General features: G+C 43.3%; 1 protein-coding gene across 1 annotated transcript; it reads left to right on the top strand.

Annotated features, from left to right (window-relative positions):
• The first annotated feature begins 12,763 nt into the window (after positions 1 to 12,763).
• On the top strand, positions 12,764 to 17,389 carry LOC109904942 (extracellular calcium-sensing receptor-like). The gene is made up of 11 exons (XM_031789437.1): positions 12,764 to 13,016; positions 13,124 to 13,415; positions 13,633 to 13,875; positions 14,026 to 14,124; positions 14,293 to 14,608; positions 14,691 to 14,863; positions 15,019 to 15,249; positions 15,799 to 15,922; positions 16,017 to 16,210; positions 16,333 to 16,611; positions 16,725 to 17,389. The coding sequence occupies exons 1-11, from the start codon at positions 12,787 to 12,789 to the stop codon at positions 17,151 to 17,153; spliced, it is 2,610 nt and encodes an 869-aa protein (XP_031645297.1). The 5' UTR covers positions 12,764 to 12,786; the 3' UTR covers positions 17,154 to 17,389.
• The last annotated feature ends 2,741 nt before the right edge of the window (positions 17,390 to 20,130 follow it).

Genomic DNA, 20,130 nt, shown 5'->3' with positions numbered 1-20,130 from the left:
TATACATTCTACATACATACATTCTACATACATACATTCTACATACATACATTCTACATACATACATTCTACATACATACATTCTACATACATACATTCTACATACATACATTCTACATATATACATTCTACATACATACATTCTACATATATACATTCTACATACATACATTCTACATACATACATTCTACATACATACATTCTACATACATACATTCTACATACATACATTCTACATACATACATTACATTCTACATATATACATTCTACATACATACATTCTACATACATACATTCTACATACATACATTCTACATACATACATTCTACATACATACATTCTACATATATACATTCTACATACATACATTCTACATACATACATTCTACATACATACATTCTACATACATACATTCTACATACATACATTCTACATATATACATTCTACATACATACATTCTACATACATACATTCTACATACATACATTCTACATATATACATTCTACATATATACATTCTACATATATACATTCTACATATATACATTCTACATACATACATTCTACATATATACATTCTACATACATACATTCTACATACATACATTCTACATACATACATTCTACATACATACATTCTACATACATACATTCTACATATATACATTCTACATATATACATTCTACATATATACATTCTACATATATACATTCTACATATATACATTCTACATATATACATTCTACATATATACATAATAAAAAATAAATACTTCCCGAATGCACTGTATGTTCTCATATTTCCAGAGTTGCTGGAGGGCTTTGGAAACCCATGTATGTATTTGTGACACCATATATTCTACATTTTGTCCGGCGCCGACAGAGATGGCCGCCTCGCTTCGCGGCTAGGAAACTATGCAGTTTTTTGTTTTTTTACGTGTTATTTCTTACACTAGTACCCCAGGTCATCTTAGGTTTCATCACATACAGCCGAGAAGAACTACTGAATATAAGATCAGCGTCAACTCACCACCAGTACGACCAAGAATATGTTTTTCGCGATGCGGATCCTGTGTTCTGCCTTACAACCAGCGCCACGGGATGGTTCCCATGCAGCGACCCAAAAAAACGACTCAGAAAAAGAGGGAAACGAAGCGGTCTTCTGGTCAGACTCCGGAGACGGGCACATCGTGCACCACTCCCTAGCATTCTTCTTGCCAATGTCCAGTCTCTTGACAACAAGGTTGATGAAATCCGAGCAAGGGTAGCATTCCAGAGGGACATCAGAGACTGTAACGTTCTCTGTTTCACGGAAACGTGGCTCACTGGAGAGAAGCAATCCGAAGCGGTGCAGCCAGCGGGTTTCTCCACGCATCGCGCGGACAGAAACGAACATCTTTCTGGTAAGAAGAGGGGCGGGGGCGTATGCCTTATGGCCAACGTGACATGGTGTGATGAAAGAAACATACAGGAACTCAAATCCTTCTGTTCACCTGATTTAGAATTCCTCACAATCAAATGTAGACCGCATTATCTACCAAGAGAATTCTCTTCGATTATAATCACAGCCGTATATATCCCCCCCCAAGCAGACACATCGATGGCTCTGAACGAACTTTATTTAACTCTCTGCAAACTGGAAACGATTTATCCGGAGGCTGCATTCATTGTAGCTGGGGATTTTAACAAGGCTAATCTGAAAACAAGACTCCCTAAATTTTATCAGCATATCGATTGCGCAACCAGGGGTGGAAAGACCCTGGATCATTGTTACTCTAACTTCCGCGACGCATATAAGGCCCTGCCCCGCCCCCCTTTCGGAAAAGCTGACCACGACTCCATTTTGTTGATCCCTGCCTACAGACAGAAACTAAAACAAGAAGCTCCCACGCTGAGGTCTGTCCAACGCTGGTCCGACCAAGCTGACTCCACACTCCAAGACTGCTTCCATCACGTGGACTGGGAGATGTTTCGTATTGCGTCAGCCAACAACATTGACGAATACGCTGATTCGGTGTGCGAGTTCATTAGAACGTGCGTTGAAGATGTCGTTCCCATAGCAACGATTAAAACATTCCCCAACCAGAAACCGTGGATTGATGGCAGCATTCGTGTGGAACTGAAGGCGCGAACCACTGCTTTTAATCAGGGCAAGGTGTCTGGTAACATGACTGAATACAAACAGTGCAGCTATTCCCTCCGCAAGGCTATCAAACAAGCTAAGCGCCAGTACAGAGACAAAGTAGAATCTCAATTCAACGGCTCAGACACAAGAGGCATGTGGCAGGGTCTACAGTCAATCACGGACTACAGGAAGAAACCCAGCCCAGTCACGGACCAGGATGTCTTGCTCCCAGGCAGACTAAACAACTTTTTTGCCCGCTTTGAGGACAATACAGTGCCACTGACACGGCCTGCAACGAAAACATGCGGTCTCTCCTTCACTGCAGCCGAAGTGAGTAAGACATTTAAACGTGTTAACCCTCGCAAGGCTGCAGGCCCAGACGGCATCCCCAGCCGCGCCCTCAGAGCATGCGCAGACCAGCTGGCCGGTGTGTTTACGGACATATTCAACCAATCCCTATACCAGTCTGCTGTTCCCACATGCTTCAAGAGGGCCACCATTGTTCCTGTTCCCAAGAAAGCTAAGGTAACTGAGCTAAACGACTACCGCCCCGTAGCACTCACATCCGTCATCATGAAGTGCTTTGAGAGACTAGTCAAGGACCATATCACCTCCACCCTACCTGACACCCTTGACCCACTCCAATTTGCTTACCGCCCAAATAGGTCCACAGACGATGCAATCTCAACCACACTGCACACTGCCCTAACCCATCTGGACAAGAGGAATACCTATGTGAGAATGCTGTTCATCGACTATAGCTCGGCATTCAACACCATAGTACCCTCCAAGCTCGTCATCAAGCTCGAGACCCTGGGTCTCGACCCCGCCCTGTGCAACTGGGTACTGGACTTCCTGACGGGCCGCCCCCAGGTGGTGAGGGTAGGCAACAACATCGCCTCCCCGCTGATCCTCAACACTGGGGCCCCACAAGGGTGCGTTCTGAGCCCTCTCCTGTACTCCCTGTTCACCCACGACTGCGTGGCCACGCACGCCTCCAACTCAATCATCAAGTTTGCGGACGACACAACAGTGGTAGGCTTGATTACCAACAACGACGAGACGGCCTACAGGGAGGAGGTGAGGGCCCTCGGAGTGTGGTGTCAGGAAAATAACCTCACACTCAACGTCAACAAAACTAAGGAGATGATTGTGGACTTCAGGAAACAGCAGAGGGAACACCCCCCCCATACACATCGATGGAACAGTAGTGGAGAGGGTAGCAAGTTTTAAGTTCCTCGGCATACACATCACAGACAAACTGAATTGGTCCACTCACACAGACAGCATCGTGAAGAAGGCGCAGCAGCGCCTCTTCAACCTCAGGAGGCTGAAGAAATTCGGCTTGTCACCAAAAGCACTCACAAACTTCTACAGATGCACAATCGAGAGCATCCTGGCGGGCTGTATCACCGCCTGGTATGGCAACTGCACCGCCCTCAACCGTAAGGCTCTCCAGAGGGTAGTGAGGTCTGCACAACGCATCACCGGGGGCAAACTACCTGCCCTCCAGGACACCTACACCACCCGATGCTACAGGAAGGCCATAAAGATCATCAAGGACATCAACCACCCGAGCCACTGCCTGTTCACCCCGCTGTCATCCAGAAGGCGAGGTCAGTACAGGTGCATCAAAGCAGGGTACCGAGAGACTGAAAAACAGCTTCTATCTCAAGGCCATCAGACTGTTAAACAGCCACCACTAACATTGAGTGGCTACTGCCAACACACTGTCAATGCCACTGACTCTACTCCAGCCACTTTAATCATGGGAATTGATGGGAAATTATGTAAATATATCACTAGCCACTTTAAACAATGCTACCTTATATAATGTTACTTACCCTACATTATTCATCTCATATGCATACGTAGATACTGTACTCTATATCATCGACTGCATCCTTATGTAATACATGTATCACTAGCCACTTTAACTATGCCACTTGGTTTACATACTCATCTCACATGTATATACTGTACTCGATATCATCTACTGTATCTTGCCTATGCTGCTCTGTACCATCACTCATTCATATATCCTTATGTACATATTCTTTATCCCCTTACACTGTGTATAAGACAGTAGTTTTTTTGGAATTGTTAGTTAGATTACTTGTTCGTTATTACTGCATTGTCGGAACTAGAAGCACAAGCATTTCGCTACACTCGCATTAACATCTGCTAACCATGTGTATGTGACAAATAAATTTGATTTGATTTGATTTGCTTTGGAGGCACATAGTTGCAGGGAATGTCAAACACATTTAATGTAGCCATTATACGGATTGTGTTCTTGAAGTTTTGTCAGGACGGAGCTGTTTTTGCTGCACATTGTGTTGCAGCCATCTATGGCCAGACCGATGCAGTTTATTGTCATCAAGAAACTTGAACAAGGCATTGGCCAAGGTCAGTGAATCAGCAGCTGGAATGATTATTATTCCTCCAAATGTGCTTATGATTTGAAATAGTTTATTGCTGTGTTGTTTTACCAGAACACCCAGCTGCTTCTTAGTAGTGACATCAGTACTTTCATCAGTAATCAATAAGTAAGACACATTCCCAATGTCCTTTATTGGTTCCTAATGCACTGCAGGCCCTGTAACTGCATTTAGGAGTGCTGTGCATTTTTTTTCTGTGAATATTGATTCCTTTCTTTGCAATGTCTTCAACAAAACATCCCAAGTGATCTACAGTTGCAATGCTGGAGTGGCATTGGATGCGTGTCAATCACATCCACCATTGTCACACCTCCGCATATGAGGTGAAAGGTGGCAGAGCTAGAGTGGTGTGTGCCAGACCATGAGACATCCCGAAAATCTGTCTTCTCAGGTAAACATCTGTAGCATCCGATTGGTTTGACCTACAAACTATAACTCCTTGGAAAGAGGAGACTTTCTCGAACACGTTGGTGTTCTCCGTTTTGCTCTACGACCCCCACAAGTATCAGGAGACTCTCACGAACACGTTGGTGTTCTCCATGTTGCTCCACGACCCCCACAAGTATCAGGAGACCCGTCTGAATTCCGTACCATCGACGTGCCAACTTCTGCTTCTTATGATACATTTTTTTGACTGTCCCTTTTGTTATTTATGAATGTGTTATTCAATGTGTTTCTATGGGCTATAGTAGTAAAGGCCACAATCAATATTTTATTAAATACATTTGTTATATATTTGTTTTATAAATAAAGGGGTCCTATATTTTTTTAAATCAAATAGGTAAATGACCAATAGTATGATTATCTTTTAAAAAATTTATGTCAGTTTAGAAGCGCCTTAGATTCGGAAGAATTAACGGAGTTATTCCCATATGTAGTTCCTGTGTCAAACGATGTCCTGGCATTAGAAAACAAAGCAGCATTTCTCTTGTGTTTCTCCATTTGTGAATGAGAAATAAGATCTAGTGGTGGTGGGCTTGGATTTCTGATTTGCCTACAGGAAGCTTTTCTGTCAGCTCCTGGGATGCTCTGAATTAATTCCATTATACCGTGTTCTCTTTCCCAGTCTTTGCTCTTTCCCAGTCTTTGCTCTTTTTTCAGCCATATTTTACCCATTTACCTGGCATTCTGACGGTAGAATTGTGTCTAGCGTTTACCTGCCATTCTGACGGTAGAATTGTGTCTAGCATTTACCTGGCATTCTGACGGTAGAATTGTGTCTAGCGTTTACCTGCCATTCTGACGGTAGAATTGTGTCTAGCATTTACCTGGCATTCTGACGGCAGAATTGTGTCTAGCTTTTACCTGGCATTCTGAGGGTAGAATTCTGTCTAGCATTTACCTGGCATTCTGACGGTAGAATTGTGTCTAGCGTTTACCTGGCATTCTGGCGGTAGAACTGCGAGCGTATCCAACCGGTTCCTCTGGCCTCAACTCTGCACCACTGTTCATAGCTCTCTCTCTCTCTCTCTCTCTCTCTCTCCTCTGACTTCAACTTTCTGGCAAATGTTAGCTAGCTAGCTACATAACCAGAGAGTATCTCTGAAACTGTTGGATTACAATTTCTCAGTTTCTCTTCCTTGCTTTGTTGGCTGTAGTGATTCGTAGGACTGGGGGCATTGAGGAAACAGAAAAGAGGCAACAACATTTTTTGAGGGAGGAGTATGTAGCTAGCTAGTGTCGTTGGTTGAATCTCACGTCACTTGTCACGACGTGCTGGCCTCCTCACACTGACGTGACTCATCTGCCTGCATCAGCTGCAGCGCTCTCTGTCTCAGCAGTACACACACACACGCCGCTCTGTACCATCCCAATACAAAACTCCCTTTGCACCACTCAACTTGGAAGTTGCCCACAAGCCGCGACCAATACATTGTCAACCGTGACATAATTTTCAAAAGTAGCTCAATTTAGCAGTAAAACCGAGGACATGGCAACCCTGGCATGCAACCCTGGCTTGTTACCCTGGCATGCAACCCTGGCATGCAACCCTGGCATGTAACCCTGGCTTGTAACCCTGGCATGCAACCCAGGCATTTAACCCTGGCTTGTAACCCTGGCATGTAACCCTGGCATGTAACCCTGGCATTTAACCCTGGCTTGTAACCCTGGCATGTAACCCTGGCATGTAACCCTGGCATGTAACCCTGGCATGTAACCCTGGCATGTAACCCTGGCATGTAACCCTGGCATGTAACCCTGGCATGTAACCCTGGCATGCAACCCTGGCATGTAACCCTGGCATGTAACCCTGGCATGTAACCCTGGCATGTAACCCTGGCATGTAACCCTGGCATGTAACCCTGGCATGTAACCCTGGCATGTAACCCTGGCATGTAACCCTGGCATGTAACCCTGGCATGTAACCCTGGCATGTAACCCTGGCATGTAACCCTGGCATGCAACCCTGGCATGTAACCCTGGCATGTAACCCTGGCATGTAACCCTGGCATGTAACCCTGGCATGTAACCCTGGCATGTAACCCTGGCATGTAACCCTGGCATGTAACCCTGGCATGTAACCCTGGCATGTAACCCTGGCATGTAACCCTGGCATGTAACCCTGGCATGTAACCCTGGCATGTAACCCTGGCATGTAACCCTGGCATGTAACCCTGGCATGTAACCCTGGCATGTAACCCTGGCATGTAACCCTGGCATGTAACCCTGGCATGTAACCCTGGCTTGTAACCCTGGCATGTAACCCTGGCATGTAACCCTGGCATGTAACCCTGGCATGTAACCCTGGCATGTAACCCTGGCATGTTTTATTTATTTTAGTTTTCCCGATGGCTGGATTTTTTATTTATTTAATTTCAACTTTATTTAACCAGTTAGGCTAGTTGAGAACAAGTTCTCATTCACAACTGCGACCTGGCCAAAATAAAGAAAAGCAGTGCGATACAATTAACATCCCAGAGTTACACATGGAATAAACAAACATACAGTCAATAATGCAATAGAAAAAGTCTATACAATGTGTGCAAATGAGGTAGGAGAAGGGAGGTAATGCAATACATAGGTAGTAGTGGCGAAATAATTACAATATTGCAATTAAACATTGGGGTGATAGATGTGCAGAATATGCATGTGCAAGTAGAGATACTAGGGTGCAAAGGAGCAAAATAAATAAAATAAATAACAATATGGGGATGAGGTAGTTGGATGGGCTATTTACAGATGAGCTATGTTGTAACGATTGTCGTTGGTGGAAGAAGGAGTAGACCAAAGCGCAGCGTGGTACGTGTTCCTGATTCCTTTAATGAACTGAACACTGAATACAAAACGAACAAGAGAATAAAGGAAAACCTGAAACAGCCCCGTATGGTGAAAACACTGAAACGGAAAATAACCACCCACAAACAAAAGTGAGAAAACAGGCTACCTAAGTATGGTTCTCAATCAGACAACGATCGACAGCTGCCTCTGATTGGGAACCATACCAGGCCAAACACAGAAATATAAACACAAGAACAAAACATAGAATGCCCACCCCAACTCACGCCCTGACCAAACTAAAATGGAGACATAATAAAGGAACTAAGGTCAGGACGTGATATGTAGGCTGTTTACAGATGAGCTATGTACAGGTGCAGTGATCTGTGAGCTGTTCTGACAGCTGGTGCTTAAAGGTAGTGAGGGAGATATGAGTCTCCAGCTTCAGTGATTTTTGCAGTTCGTTCAAGTCATTGGCAGCAGAGAACAGGAAGGAAAGGCGGCCGAAGTAGGAATTGGCTTCGGGGGTGACCGGTGAAATATACCTGCTGGAGCGCGTGCTAAGGGTGGGTGCTGCTATAGAGACCAGTGAGCTGAGATAAGGCGGGGCTTTACCTAGCAAAGACTTATAGATGACCTGGAGCCAGTGGGTTTGGCGATGAATATGAAGCGAGGGCCAGCCAACGAGAGCATACAGGTCGCAGTGGTGGGTAGTATATGGGGCTTTGGTGACAAAACGGATGGCACTGTGATAGACTGCATCCAATTTGCTGAGCAGAGTGTTGGAGGCTATTTTGTAAATGACATCACCGAAGTAAAGGATCGGTTCCTTTGATTCTAGATTTAATTTTGGATTGGAGATGCTTAATGTGAGTCTGGAAGGAGAGTTTACAGTCTAACCAGACACCTAGGTATTTGTAGTTGTCCACATATTCTAAGTCAGAACCATCCAGAGTGGTGATGCTGGATGGGCGGGCAGGTGTGGGCAGCAATCGGTTGAAGAGCATGCATTTAGTTTAACTTGCGTTTAAGAGCAGTTGGAAGCCACGGAAGGAGGGTTGTATGTCATTGAAGCTCGTCTGGAGGTTAGTTAAAACTTGTTATTGCTGGGGGGCCGTATTGAGTAGCTTGGATGAATAAGGTGCCCATAGTAAACTGCCTGCTACTCAGGCTCAGTTGCTAATATAGATGCATATAATTAGTAGATTTGGATAGAAAACACTCAGTTTCTAAAACTGTTTGAATGATGTCTTTGAGTATGTTAAAGGCATTAATTTGCTCTATGTTTTAATACCCAATTAAAATTAAACACTCTGTCAATTCATAAGGATTTGTAATTCCCTTATTCTATAATGATAGACAGAGCCCAGTCTTAAAATCAGACAGCAGAGTTTATTCAAGAGAGTACTCAGTACTTACACATTTTACCACAGGTTATAAACTGAAAATGACGTCAGCGTTTTCTAAATGTTCCGTCTCTTCTTGACACTGGTAGAAAGGCTCTATAGTTCTCAAGCCTTCCCTCTTCGCCTAGAGCCAAGGTCAGCCAGTGTAGATAAGCATTCTAATCAGTCTGGAGATATAGTTAATTCATTTGTACCAAGGAACAGACCGTCATTGTTCTAAACTCTTGGCCACATTCACCACATTATATTCAGTACTGGGATCAAGCAAGAATGTACAGTAACATAATAGTATTCTGATTAGTACTTATACAGTAACATAATAGTATTCTGATTAGTACATCCTGATTGAAATGTATACATAATTAGTCATTATAGATAAAAAAAATCCCTTAACAGAGTATAACAGAACTCATATGGCAGGCAAAAACCTGCATAAAAATCCAGCCAGGAAGTGGGAAATCTGAGGTTTGTAGTTTTTCAACTCTTTGTCTATCGAATATGCAGTGTCTTTGGGGTCAAATTGCACTTCCTAAGGATTCCACTAGATGTCAACATTCTTTAGAACCTTGTTTGATGCTTCTACTGTGGTCTGGCAGAGTGGCAGGAGCTGACCACGCCCATTCACGTGATAGTTAGCATGAGTTCCATTGCATTTCTGAAGACAAAGGAATTCTCCGGTTGGAACATTATTGAAGATTTATGATAAAAACCTCCTAAAGATTGATGCTATACATCATTTGACATTCTACGAACATTCTACATTCTACGAACTGTAATATAACTTTTTTGACTCTTCGTCTGAACTAAGCAATCGTGCATTGAGCATTTGGAGCATTGGATTACAGGGCTAAATGTGCAAACAAAAAGGAGTCATTTTGGACAAAAATGATGGACATTATCGAACAAAACAAACATTTATTGTGGAACTGGGATTCCTGGCAGAGCATTCTGATGAAGATCATCAAAGGTAAGTGAATAATTATAATGCTATTTCTGACTTCTGTTGACTACACAACATGGTGGATATCTGTTTGGGTTGTTTTGGTCTTTGGCAAAGCTTTTTTTAAATATGACACAGCGGTTGCATTAATGAGAAGTTTATCTAAAGTTCCATGCATAACAGTTGTATCTTTTTGCAATGTTTATTATGAGTATTTCTGTAAATTGGCTCTCTGCAAAATCACCGGATGTTTTGGAACTACTGAACGTAACGCATACTGAGATTTTTTAAAATATAAATATGATCTTTATCGAACAAAACATACATTGTGTAACATGAAGTCCTATGAGTGTCATATATGAAGATCATCAGATGTTAGTGATTCATTTATCTCTATTTCTGCTTTTTGTGAATCCACTCTTTGGCTGGAAAAATGGCCTTGTTTTTCTGCACCTAGGCACTCACCTAACATAATCGTTTGGTGTGCTTTCGTCGTAAAGCCTTTTTGAAATCTGATACTAGGGTGGGACTAACAACAAGATTACCGTTAAAATGGTATAAGATACTTGTATGTTTGAGGAATTTTAATTCAGAGATTTCTGTTGTTTTGAATTTGGCACCCTGCACTTTCACTGGCTGTTGTCATATCGATCCCGTTAGCGGGATCTCAGCCCAAAGAGGTTTTAAATCTCACTACGTGGCCTGGTGTGTCAATGTCAGGCTGGGACAGGATGTGGAGTGCATCCTGCATTTTTGGGCACCATATTTTGGACACCTTGTTGTCGGGGAAGAGTTTATCCTCTTTGATTAATTTCCCATTTGGGTCAATGAGGATGGCCACCTCAGTGGGTTTTACCAGAGTAGTTGGTTTACGGTCTGGGGCTGGGGTACACAGGGTCTGTGTAGAAGGAGGGGTGTGTGTGGGGGACCGGAGAACTTCTCTCTTTAGGAGGTGTCCCCATATGAGCCTCCTTGCTCCTTGCTGGGGGTGTGGGTGAAGGGTTGGTAAGGGGCTGCAGTTTCTCTCTAGGAGTCTCTACAGTCTGCTCTATCTGTTGTAGCACCCTCTTGATGACAGACAACTCCTTTAACATCTCCTTCTTTACCTGCACCAGCTCTCTCCTCATGGTGGCTTTTACCTCCTCAAGCGCTGTGGTAAGGCTCTCTCTCAGCTCCTAGACAGAGTTCTTCAGCTGGGACCTGCACTGGTTGATCCTTTCCTGTAGAAGCTCTGTGTCTGGGCTGTAGGTGGTGTAGCTGAGGGGCTGCTCCTTTAGGTCAGTAACCCATACCTCTAACTCTAACAGAGAGAGTCTGTATCTCAGCAGGCTGATGGTGGTCTTGACTATGTTGGTTGTAGGCAGGTAGGGGGCAGGATAGACCTGTTGTGTGGGTATAGGTGGGGAAGTCCTGCACAAAAGAGCTGAGTGCAGCGTCACTGCCCTGGACCATGACAGTGCCGTTCTGGTGCATGTTTACCCTCAGAAACCTGTTTTCCTGGTCCTTCTCGCTGTCCTCAAAACTGTGTATTTGCCTTCCCTTGCAGATGCCATTCTTTGTGGTACAGCTGAAATGCCTGGTTCCAGCTGTAGTGTGGTCTGTGTGGTCTGTGTAAAATAACAGGTTTGTAACAGTCCTGTTGTGTGAGCAGTCTGCAAAGAAAGTATCCCGGTTCTCCATCAGAATTCTGTGTTTAAAATGGATTCTTCCCTTCTCTGATTTGATTTCTGCTTGAAATTCAAAAAAATGGGTGGAAAGTCTCTCTGTCTGCTGCTGCTGGTGTTGCCATGGTTACCACCAGTAAACAGTTGGAGTTAGATGGTAAGCTAGCTGGCACATTTGACACACATGTGTTAAACTCACTCTTGACAACCAGAAAGTTATAAAAAGTCAGGAGCTGTTCTTCTGCATGACTCTCTCTCTCTCTCTCTCTCTTTCTCTGTCTCTCACGCTCTCTCTGTCTCTATCTCGCTCTCTCGTTCTCCCTCACTCTCTCTCTCTCTCACTCTCTACCCATCTCGCCAATCCATTTAGCCACAATTAATAAAATAATTTATTGTACAGTATGATGTAATATTGTCTGAATGGATCCATCAGATGTTGTTGAAGAACAGATACTGTATCTCCTGTACTACACATTACCTTCAATAACATCACCCTCACAGGCTTTCTCCAATTACCCCCAATTACCTGCTCCCCAAGTTATCCTCCAATAACAAGTCTCAATTAACCCCCTCCTGCCCCGTCCTCCCTACAAGCACCCCCTGGTAGCTGTGTGCTTGTTTTTTAGCCGGGGGCTCATTTCTCCCTATATCAGCAGCTCCCCTTCTCTCCTCTCCCTCTTTCACTCTCACACTCTCTGCAGGAGATGCCAGACTGACAGACACTCATCCTCTCTCTCTCTCTGTCTGTCTGTCTCACCAGGATAAGGCTTGCTGTTTCCAGATAGGGCAGAGGTAGAACAAGATTTTGTGCGTCAATCGCTGTTTTTTCACATCTAGTTACAGGTGTCTGTGGTGTATATCTTCACTGATGGCACTTTTTGTTAATATCGTTCTGTTTACAGAGTGTTCTGTCTGCAAGTTCTTGGTTTGGTCTCTCTCCAACAGGTGACGCAACTCTCCCAGTCTTCAGACTTGTCTTTCTTCAGGTGATGAGCCTTTGTGGTTGGCTGTGGCTGCTCTACTGTCTCCATGTCCCTGGGTCTGTCTGGGGTCTGGATGGAGGTGGAGAGGGGGCTTGTCGGCTGGAAGCTAAGCCCGTCTCCGGCAGTGTTTATCGGGCAGGAGATGTGGTCATTGGGGGCCTGTTCCCTATCCATGTAGAAGCCCCTCTACCAGAGCAGGAGTTCAGGAGCATTAAGGGAAATCCGACCTGTACAATGTATGCAGCTTGTGTGATAACATCTTTTTGTCATTGTGTTTTCACCTGAAGGTAATGTGTATTCAGTTACCTCATCTCTCTGTTTCTTCCTTTCTTCCGTCTGTCAGGTTCAACCAGCGTGCTTACCGCTGGCTCCAGACTATGATCTTTGCTGTGGAGGAGATTAACCGTGACCCAGCCCTCCTGCCTAACCTCACCCTGGGGTTCCTGGCATCTGACACATGCCTGTCAGAGGGCACCACCCTGGGGGCGGCCCTAGCCATGGTGACCGGCAAGGAGGCCTCTGTGGTGGGCACAGAATGTGGCACAACCCCTGAGGTTCCCGTCATCATCGGGGATGCCCGTTCCTCAGCTTCCATCGTGGTGGCACAGACCCTCGGGCCGTTTGATTTACCCATGGTGAGTCAGGGGTTGGATTACAGGTTGGGATGAGATGATGACTGTTTTCACATTACATTTCAATCTCTATCTAGATTTCTCTCTCTCTAACGTTTACTTTCCTTCTCCCTCTGCTCTCTGTCATTTACAAATTATAATTATCCTTAACTCTCGCTCTCTCTCTCTCTCTCTCTCTTTCTCTCTCTCTCTCTCTCTCTCTCACTCTCTTCTCTCCCAGGTGAGTTACTTTGCCACCTGTGCGTGTTTGAGTGACACCTGGAGGTACCCCTCATTCTTCCGTACGGTACCCAGCGATGCCTTCCAGGCTCGGGGCATGGCCAAACTGCTGCGTCAGCTGGGCTGGGTGTGGGTGGGGCTGTTGTCAGGGGATGGTGACTATGGCAAGTTTGGGGTTCAGCTGCTTCTCCAAGAGCTCCAGGGATCTGGGGTGTGTGTCGCTTACTCTGAGGTCATTCCCAAGGTACGACCTCACTCTGATGATCTGACAAACTCTCTCTCTTGCTCTATCTTTCTCTCTCTTTCACTCCCCGTCTCTTCTAATCTAACATATACCCTTTCTCTGATATTCTCTGACTCTCTTCCCTTTCTCTCACTGATGGTCATCCCCAAGGTACCGTCTAAGAGACAGATCAGGCACATAGTGGACACCATCAAAGGATCTACTGCCAGAGTGGTGGTGGCATTTGTAGGATTCCTAGGTCATTCAGGGGTGAGCAGTTACCAGTCAGAGTATTGGTAATAATTTGTAACACAGCTGTAGCAGTGTCCTTGTGTCTTACCGTATCTTGATGACCTTTACAGACACAATCATTTCCTAATTGATAATCTTGCATTTCATCTTGACTATCTTGATCTTTTTAACAATTTCATTCTCCAGGCCCTGATGGAAGAGGTTGTCCGTCAGAACATTACAGATAAGCAGTGGATCGCCTCAGATGCCTGGGTCACCTACTCTACTATCGCCTCCCCGAAAAACATGCCCTCTCTTGCCGGGACAATCGGTTTTGCACTGAAGAAAGCTGACATTCCCGGCCTGGGGACTTTCCTAACACGCCTCCATCCAGACGGGGACTACCAGAAGTTCGACCCCTTTCTGACAGAATTGTGGGAGGAGATGTTTGGGTGTTCTCTGGGGGTTGACCCCAGCGTGACACTGCCGTCCAGGCGACAGTGTACTGGGTCAGAGGTCATACGTGAGGGAGACTTTACACCTAAATCTCTGTTTTTTGTCCTGGTTCCCAATGTTATTTCAGTAAAATAAAGTGTCAATCCTAGGTGAGGGGGAGAGCCAGTATGCTGACGTGTCTCAGCTGAGAGCCAGCTATAATGTGTACAAGGCTGTGTACGCCATCGCCTACGCCATACAGGATATGATGGCCTGTCGACCAGGGGATGGAGTCTTTAATGGTGGACAGTGCCCTGATATCAGGAAGCTTCAGCCCAGCCAGGTGAGAATAACATGTGGATCTGTTTTCAAGTTAAGAACACTAATGTTTCCAGTCAGGATACAGTGAAAACACTTTGTAAGGTTTGAATACTGAAGAACAAAAGCCACAACTGGTTCTAACTCTTAATCCTGTTACAATGCCCTTTTCTATTTGAGATTGTTCATTATCTGAGGGGAGTGAACTTCAGTACTCCTGTGGGGGAATCTTTCCACTTCGACATGAAAGGTGATCCGCCTGCCTCTTATGACTTCATCAACTGGCATGTGACCCCCGAGGGGACGGCAGAATTTGTCCAGGTCGGACATTTTCTGTCCTCTGAGGGATCAGACGACCAGTTTCACATCGACATGGATAAAGTGGTGTGGGGTGGGGGCAGCGGAGATGAGGTGAGAACTGTTCAGTTTAGTTTCATTGTGTGTGTGTGTGCGTGTGCGTGTGTGTGTGTGTGCGTGTGCGTGTGTGTGTGCTTGAGTGATAGAGAGAGATTTATTGAGTTTTTCACCCTGAAGCAGACATTCAGAAAAAAAGAAAGACATTAAGAAGACCAAATAAATAACAGGGGAATGGTATCTCAGCCAGAAAGTCAACATGACACTGAACGATATCTTTTTTAACTAGGCAAGTCAGTTAAGAACATATTCTCATTTAAAATGACGGCCTACCCCAGCCAAACCCTGAAGACGCTCTGAATCATAGCCAAATGTGAAATAGTTTGGATTTGAACCAGGGACTGTAGTGGTGCCTCTTGCACTGATATGCAGTGCCTTAGAATGCTGAGCCACTCAGGGGGAACAAGATACTGAATTTGAGATGTTTCTATGGTCATATTCCTGACATAGTCTCCAGAGGGGCCCAGCAAGCCTGCCCGTCTGTGTAATAATGATGATAATAGCGATGATGATGATAATAACTTCTTTCTCTCCCCCCTCTGGTAGGTCCTTGTGTCTGTATGCAGTGCTGACTGTCCCCCTGGTACCAGGCATGCGGTACAGAAGGGGAGGCCTGTGTGCTGCTTTGACTGTCTGTCCTGTGCTGAGGGAGAGATCAGCAACACAACAGGTAGTCTATCAATGGTTCTGATTCCAATTCATATTTTTCCTCAAGCCTGGTTGGTCCTTATTTGGACTCCTCATTCTTCTTCCTTCTCTATCAGGGTCAGTTGAGTGTATTCGGTGTCCAGAGCGGTTCTGGTCCAACCCTGATCGTACGGCCTGCATCCCCCAGCTGGTGGACTTCCTCTCCTTCAGCGACACCATGGGCGTCATCCTGTCTGTCATCTCAGTTTCCGGGGCAACACTCACAGCCGGTGCCCTAGCCACCTTCCTCTACCACCGTCACACGGCCCTGGTGAGTAGAATCATATGATCATATGATCATATGATCATTTATAGAAATTTACAGAAATGAGATTGTGTCATTTGATTTCTGACATCACTCAGTCTAATTTATCTTCCTCTGTCTCGTTCCAGGTGAAAGCCAACAACTCTGAGCTCAGCTTCCTGCTCCTTCTGTCGCTCAAGCTCTGCTTCCTGTGTGCTCTCGTTTTCATTGGCCAGCCGAACCCGTGGACGTGCATGCTGAGACACACCCTGTTTGGTATAAGTTTTGTGTTCTGCATCTCCTGTCTGCTCAGCAGGACTGTGGTGGTTCTGGTGGCCTTCAGGGCCACTCTGCCTGGAGAGAACCTGATGAGATACTTCAGCCCCACCCAGCAGAGGATGGGTATCTCACTCTGCACACTCATCCAGGTGAACATCTAGTTTTTACTGTATTCTATGGGAATGTAGTTGTTTCCTTCATTGACCATATTATTTGTTTACTAGATACCTAGTTTTCCATCCACCTCCGTTCTCTTACACAGGTGCTGATCTGTGTGCTGTGGCTGGCCTTAGCTCCACCCCGACCTGCTGAGAGGAGGGGCAGAGAGGGTCGGGGCCCGAGGGTCGTCCTGGAGTGTGAAGTGGGCTCTGTGGTCGGCTTCTCTCTGGTGCTGTGCTACATCGGCCTTCTGGCCTCCCTCTGTCTCCTTTTAGCCTTCCTGGCCAGGAAACTCCCAGACAACTTCAACGAGGCCAAGTTCATCACCTTCAGCATGCTGATCTTCTGTGCCGTGTGGATCTCCTTCATCCCTGCCTACGTCAGCTCTCCTGGGAAGTACACAGTAGCTGTAGAGATCTTTGCCATCCTGGCCTCCAGCTTTGGGCTGCTGTTCTGTCTGTTTGCTCCAAAGTGTTACATCATCCTTCTGAGACCAGAGAGAAACACCAAGAAATATATGATGTCCAAATAGAAACCACCAAGAAACACATGATGTCCAATTAGAAACCACCAAGAAACACATGATGTCCAATTAGAAACCACCAAGAAACACATGATGTCCAATTAGAAACCACCAAGAAACACATGATGTCCAATTAGAAACCATTAAGAAACACATGATGGACAAAAATTAACTTACACATGCTCATATCGTGATTTAGGGCTCGTCGATAATCAACAGGGGAATGTCCATTCTGTTTGGAAACATAATTTTCCTGCTATTCCTTCACTTCACTTTGTTAATATTAGTATGTGTTCTTATAATGTGTCAGAAATAAACACGTCTTATTGAACAATGCCAATAAAGTTTACGTAGTGTCTACTCATGCTGGAAGAGTTAGTATTGAGTCTGTCACACAGAACCTACAGACCCCCTACACATGATTCCTTCGTCACCCAGTCAGTGTGTCAGGGAGTGTGATTGTGTGTGTGCGTATGAGTGTGTGTCCCTCTTCATATACCAAAATGAAAACAGGCACATTCCACTGTCTGTTTACCCACTGTGGGACCCTCTCCACTCCCCATCACTCTCTCTTCACACCCAGAAGACTCAAGGCTGTAATCGCTGCCAATGGTGCTTCAACAAAATACTCAGTAAAGGGTCTGAATACTTATGTAAAGGTGATATATATTAGTTTTTTTATTTTGTTTAAATTTGCATTCTACATACATACATTCTACATATATACATTCTACATATATACATTCTACATACATACATTCTACATATATACATTCTACATACATACATTCTACATACATACATTCTACATATATACATTCTACATATATACATTCTACATACATACATTCTACATATATACATTCTACATACATACATTCTACATACATACATTCTACATATATACATTCTACATATATACATTCTACATATATACATTCTACATACATACATTCTACATACATACATTCTACATATATACATTCTACATATATACATTCTACATATATACATTCTACATATATACATTCTACATATATACATTCTACATACATACATTCTACATACATACATTCTACATATATACATTCTACATACATACATTCTACATATATACATTCTACATATATACATTCTACATATATACATTCTACATATATACATTCTACATACATACATTCTACATATATACATTCTACATATATACATTCTACATATATACATTCTACATATATACATTCTACATACATACATTCTACATACATACATTCTACATACATACATTCTACATATATACATTCTACATACATACATTCTACATATATACATTCTACATACATACATTCTACATACATACATTCTACATACATACATTCTACATACATACATTCTACATACATACATTCTACATACATACATTCTACATATATACATTCTACATACATACATTCTACATATATACATTCTACATACATACATTCTACATACATACATTCTACATATATACATTCTACATACATACATTCTACATATATACATTCTACATACATACATTCTACATATATACATTCTACATACATACATTCTACATATATACATTCTACATATATACATTCTACATACATACATTCTACATATATACATTCTACATACATACATTCTACATACATACATTCTACATATATACATTCTACATACATACATTCTACATATATACATTCTACATATATACATTCTACATACATACATTCTACATATATACATTCTACATACATACATTCTACATACATACATTCTACATATATACATTCTACATACATACATTCTACATATATACATTCTACATACATACATTCTACATATATACATTCTACATACATACATTCTACATACATACATTCTACATATATACATTCTACATACATACATTCTACATACATACATTCTACATATATACATTCTACATACATACATTCTACATATATACATTCTACATACATACATTCTACATACATACATTCTACATATATACATTCTACATATATACATTCTACATACATACATTCTACATATATACATTCTACATATATACATTCTACATATATACATTCTACATACATACATTCTACATACATACATTCTACATATATACATTCAAAAAAACAATTTTTGCTTTGTCATTATGGGGTATTGTGTGTAGATTTACGAGGGGGAAAAAACTATTTACTCATGTTAGAATATGGCTGGAATGCGACAAAACTTTGAAAAAGTCAAGGGACCTGAATACTTTCCGAATACACTGTATGTTCTCATATTTCCAGAGTTGCTGGAGGGCTTTGGAAACTGTAATGAAGTGCTATTTCCTATGCAAATGACCAGCTTACTGCTATTGCATTGCTATAACTGTGACAACACATAGCAACGTATTTTCACAGTAAAACATGGAAGGGCCATACAGAATCTCTCACACACGCACTCACTGAAAAGACACACAGACTTGCCAAGACAGGAACGCACACACACGCAGCCCCTCCCCTTCTGGATGGGCTCCAAAGACAAAGAACTCTGTCGAGAACCAATGGGATACTGACACCAGGCTGGAGGAGACTGTCTATCATCTGCAAACAACCTATCAGAAAGCCAGGACTACTAGAATCTACCTACGTCATTTCAATGTATAAAATTAACTGTACGATTGTGACCGGCCTCTTTCTTTTTCCAATGGTTCGCATGAGAACTTGACGAAAGGAGCCGTGCACGTAATTGCCAAATATCATTACTCTTGAACAAACGGCCTTTACTATACCGTATCCGCCTTGTCCAGCGTCTCGACTTGGTCTCGTTTCTCATATACCTATTCATCAACAAAACCCATGTATGTATTTGTGACACCATATATTCTACATTTTGTGAAGGAACATGAACTGCTTTGGAGGCACATAGTTGCGGGGAATGACAAACACATTTAATGTAGACCTAATTACGG

This window comes from Oncorhynchus kisutch, linkage group LG15 (assembly GCF_002021735.2).
Source record: "Oncorhynchus kisutch isolate 150728-3 linkage group LG15, Okis_V2, whole genome shotgun sequence".
Lineage (NCBI taxonomy): Eukaryota > Metazoa > Chordata > Actinopteri > Salmoniformes > Salmonidae > Oncorhynchus > Oncorhynchus kisutch.
The sequence above is the reverse complement of the archived record's forward strand: the minus strand, read 5'-3'. Positions and strand labels throughout refer to the sequence as shown.

Bases quoted from the DNA above. Each gene is read 5' to 3' on its own strand.
- LOC109904942 (XM_031789437.1), top strand. From the start codon at position 12,787: ATGAGCCTTTGTGGTTGGCTGTGGCTGCTCTACTGTCTCCATGTCCCT. The intron at 15,250-15,798 runs GTGAGAACTGTT...CCCCTCTGGTAG, and splicing joins GTGGGGGCAGCGGAGATGAG to GTCCTTGTGTCTGTATGCAG. The intron at 15,923-16,016 runs GTAGTCTATCAA...CTTCTCTATCAG, and splicing joins AGAGATCAGCAACACAACAG to GGTCAGTTGAGTGTATTCGG.